The following is a 4,313-nucleotide window of genomic DNA, read 5'->3' as shown; positions in this document are numbered from 1 at the left end:
GCCCCATCCCCGTCCCTGCGGGGGCAAATTTCCCCCGTCCCCGTCCCCGTGAAGGCTCACGGGGAGCACTTCTTCCCCATACCCGTTCCCGCTCAGAGATTTAATCCCCACGGGGATCCCCATCTCCACATCAACCCCTCCCCCTCCCCCTCCCCCTCCCCACTCGCCCGCGTAGCCCCATCCCCTCCCACACGGTCTCTCCCTCCCCCACTCTCTCTTTCCCTCCCTCGGTGGCCCTCCCTCTCCCTCCAACCACGCCGACGACCCTCCTCGCTCCCACCATGGTGGCGCCCCTCCTCCCTCTCCCTCCAACCACGGCGGCGCGGCTCGACCATGGCGGCGAGCGCGGCCCGTCTCGCTCGGCGGCGCGCGTGGGGGCGCGGATCCGCCCCCACCTCCTCCCCCGCGGCGGATCTGGCCCCGACCCTGTCCCCGGTGGCGAATCCGCCCCCCAGCTCCCCACCTCGTCCCCGGCAGCAGATCCGGCCCCCACCTCATCCACGACGGCGGATCCGGCCCCCTGCTCGTCCCCGACGGCGGATCCGACATCCTCCTCCCCGGAGCCGAGGCTGCCGCCGTCGCCCGTGCTCTCCCTCTGCTATGCCCTCTCCACTCCTCTGCTCCACCTCCACAGAGCGACATCGAGCTCCCTCTCTCTCTACTTCCCCTTCTCCCTCTCTACTTCGCGCTCACCGCCGCCCACCGCTCTACTCCCCCGTTCTCCCTCAGCTCTACTCCTCCCCGTGGCCGCTTGAAAGGGAGAGGGCGAGACAGAGACGGAGGCTGGTGGTGGTGCTGTGTCGGCGCGTCGGCGGAGTGTGTGTGTGCGTCTGGTGCGGGCGTGCGGGAGGTGAGAAGTGAGAATCTAGGGTTAGCCGTAGTATATATATTCGGCTGCGTTGGGCCTTTAGGTGGGCTTTGCGTGCGCGCCTACGTAGCAGCTTAGCGGCCCGGGGATACGGGGAACGGGGACGGGGGACACCAAACCATCCCCGTCCTCGTCAGACCCGACAGGGACCAATTTTCCCGTTTAAATCCCCATGGGGATGAATATAGCCCCATCCCCGTCCCTTAATAGGGGAATTTCCCGTTTAAATCCCCATGGGGATGAATATAGCCCCATCCCCGTCCCTTAATAGGGGAATTCCCTGCGGGGAATCGAAGATCAGGTCCCCGTTGACATCTTTACCTATGACTAAATAGGACTAAATGGGCTTTAGCCAACTAGACACCAAATTGTTGCTAAAAGGGACTAAACCTTATCTTTTAGTCACTTTGGAGTCAAATAACCTGACTAAAAGGGACTAAAAGACACCCAAACTAAACACTCAGTTACTAAGGTTTAGTCTCTAACTTAGGTGACTAAAGTTTAGGAGGGAAACAAAACAAAGCCTAATATATGTACACAATGCACATTTAGATGGGCACAGTCGCACAGACAACCCGAGCCAATGTCCGAAGGCGTTCGATCCAGTCATTCAGAACACGATCAACAATCTCTTTAAAAATAAATAAAAAGAACACGATCCACAACGGAACAAAACGGGCAGGGGCGTAGCCGGGGGTATGCACCTGTGTATTCATGTGAATACCCAAGATTTTGGTGAAAACATTTTTTATACCTTGTATATACATGCATTACGCCACTGTACTAGGAGTCATGGACGCATTTATCCCTCCGTCCAGAAATAATGTAATTCTACCACAGTGTCAAGTTTGAGTACATTAAGTTTGATCAATTATAGATAAAAAATATTAATATTTATAATGTCAAATAAATACTATTAGATTAATTACGAAATGTATTTCATAATAAATTAATTTGGAGTCATAAATCTGAATATCATTTAGTAGAAACTTGATTAAACATGAACCAATTTATATGGCATGCAACCTATATTTGCATTCTACGAGGCTTCGAATCCAGGCTACGCCACTAATACACGGGGTGTGTGCCGTGCATGCGACAGGCTTCACAACGAATGTTGGATGCTTGATATGCTGAATCTTACTTTAATACATTCATTGGATGTTTGATGTGCTGAATCTTACTTTAATATTAAATCATGAAGAGTTTTTTATTATTCCAATATTAAATCACGAAGAATTATTTTAGAAGGGGCTGAAATTTTATCTTCCACCTCCAGCCACTCATCCTCAAAGTAACCACGATTTTTTTTGAAGGGCTCCATGGGATCAGAGGCCGTCGGTGGGTGGGGGGCTAGATCCATCCCTGCGTCCAAGTCAGCTCCCTCCATCCCCTGTCTGCTCGGTCCGGTTCCGTTGGTCTACTCCAACACCGCGTCTCCGTCTATCCCTGTCGGTGCTTTGTTGTCACGTTCCGTCTGACGCCATTTTCTGTGAGCGAGCTTCGGAAAAAAATATCAAAAGGTTATTTATGGCATTAAAAAAAACAAAATTTACATAATTAAAACTCTACTGTTTTTAAATGATGGGCTGAAATTAAATTCTAATTGTATCCTTGCGCTTAAGTTTTGAAACAAAACCACGTTAAATATACTCGAATGATTTTGTTTTAAAGAAATTTTTATCATAAGCTAAAAAATTCTTTTGTTGAGGCATTGTGTAAAATATAGACAAATCCCTAACCTCCTGAGCCTATACAAATTAGAGCAGTGTAGGAGTTCAACTCTAGGAAGAATTAAAATGTAAGACGTAATTATTGAATAAATATCGAAATCCAAGCTGTCGACTAGGCAACAAGTCATACGTCCTATTGCAACACACGTGTATGTTTGCTAGTTAAATAAAACCATGACAATGATCCGTTTAGCAGCCTGTTCGGTTGGCTGGTTCGTATCGTTGTTGGTTTGTGAAGAAGTACTGCTGGCTGATTTGTGTGAGAGAAAAATATTATTCCGGATGGAAATTTACGATCGTTTACGATAAGGCACAGCCAAACGAACAGGCTGTAGAGCATCAGCTCAAGCAAACAATTTAGGCCTGGTTTAGTTTGCAAATTTTTTGACGAAATGGTACTGTAGCATTTTCGTTGTTATTTGGTAATTAGTGTCCGATCATAGTCTAATTAGGCTTAAAAGATTTGTCTCGTGAATTTCGTCTAAACTGTGTAATTAGTTTTATTTTTTATTTATATTTAATGCTTTATGCATGCGTCCAAAGATTTGATGTGACGAAAAATCTTAAAAAAATTTGCAAAATGAAGTGCAACTAAACAGGCACTTAGATATCGTTGATATCGATTAAGGTCACACACCAGATAGGACTATCGCTCTCGAGGCGGCACATGGACTAGCCTGCAGCGGAGAACGCCCGACCAGCTGGATGATCATACCATACAGATTGGATTCGGCATCCGAAAAACACACGAACACCTCTTATAAAATAAAAAGTTCTTAGAAAGAGAGTATTAAATAAAATAGTATACCGACATCAAATCAAAATAAAGAAACCAACTGCGATGAGTAGGGCCGGAGCTCGTCTCTGTCATTAACTCGGCGTCTGACTCTGAACGAGCGAGTAAATGGGTACGTGCGCGGCGCGCATCGCATGATACTCGATCGGGCCGGCTGAGGCCGCCCTGCCGCCACAGAATCGCCGGCGCAGGTCAGGCTTGCACATGCAGCGCCGTTCACGTGCGCGACGCCGCACGGAGCCACGGCCGCACCCACCCGCGGCCCGCGCGCAGAAGACGCAGGCGCAGGGCGCTGCAGCGCCTTCCGGTCCCCTCCTCCCGGTTCCGCCGGTGCCGTTTCAAACGAGCGAGCCAAGCAAAGGCCCAAGGGGAGATCCGACCGGGCGAGAGGCGCGGCGCCGGCGCGGGAGCGTGCGGTGTGGGGGTGGCCGTGCGTGTCAGCGTGCGCGGCGACCTACTCCTGCGCTTCAGATTCTCTTGCACGCCCCTGCCCCTGCCCCCGGCACTAATTTCTAGTAGTAGCTGCCGCAATTGATGCTGCTCGGCGCTAGCGCTACCACCACCTGCAGCCTGCCGCGGCAGCTCGTGCGGTTTCGAAATGCTTTGTCTCGGCGCGCTTCGTTTGGGTGGATATTGCCATTAATCTACCATCCGTCTTTGTCCGTACTCGTTCATCTTGCAGGCTTGCAGTTTGCGATGGTAGTAGAGGATTTCAGTAGTTTACCCACAAAATACCTCATTCTTGCTACCATTCGACCGATTCGGCGCTCAGTTACCTCCCCATTCCACGTGTTTGTACGATGAGTTATCATCAACCACGAGATGAAAGACCTGTTCGTCTGGGCTTGCTTGGCTGATAAGTCATGGCTGAAAGTACGGTTGACAAGTTTGATGTGAGAGAAAAATAATATTCGTT

The 4,313-nt window shown here is 49.9% G+C and overlaps 1 protein-coding gene across 1 annotated transcript; it reads left to right on the top strand.

The window, feature by feature from the left end:
• Positions 1 to 281: 281 nt before the first annotated feature.
• On the top strand, positions 282 to 755 carry LOC136515688 (leucine-rich repeat extensin-like protein 5). The gene has a single exon (XM_066509209.1). The coding sequence runs from the start codon at positions 282 to 284 to the stop codon at positions 753 to 755; it is 474 nt and encodes a 157-aa protein (XP_066365306.1).
• Positions 756 to 4,313: the final 3,558 nt, after the last annotated feature.

This window comes from Miscanthus floridulus, chromosome 17 (assembly GCF_019320115.1).
Source record: "Miscanthus floridulus cultivar M001 chromosome 17, ASM1932011v1, whole genome shotgun sequence".
NCBI classification, from domain to species: domain Eukaryota; kingdom Viridiplantae; phylum Streptophyta; class Magnoliopsida; order Poales; family Poaceae; genus Miscanthus; species Miscanthus floridulus.
This window is presented reverse-complemented; position numbering and strand designations above follow the sequence as displayed.

Coding starts and splice junctions, on each gene's coding strand:
- LOC136515688 (XM_066509209.1), top strand. CDS start 282: ATGGTGGCGCCCCTCCTCCCTCTCCCTCCAACCACGGCGGCGCGGCTC.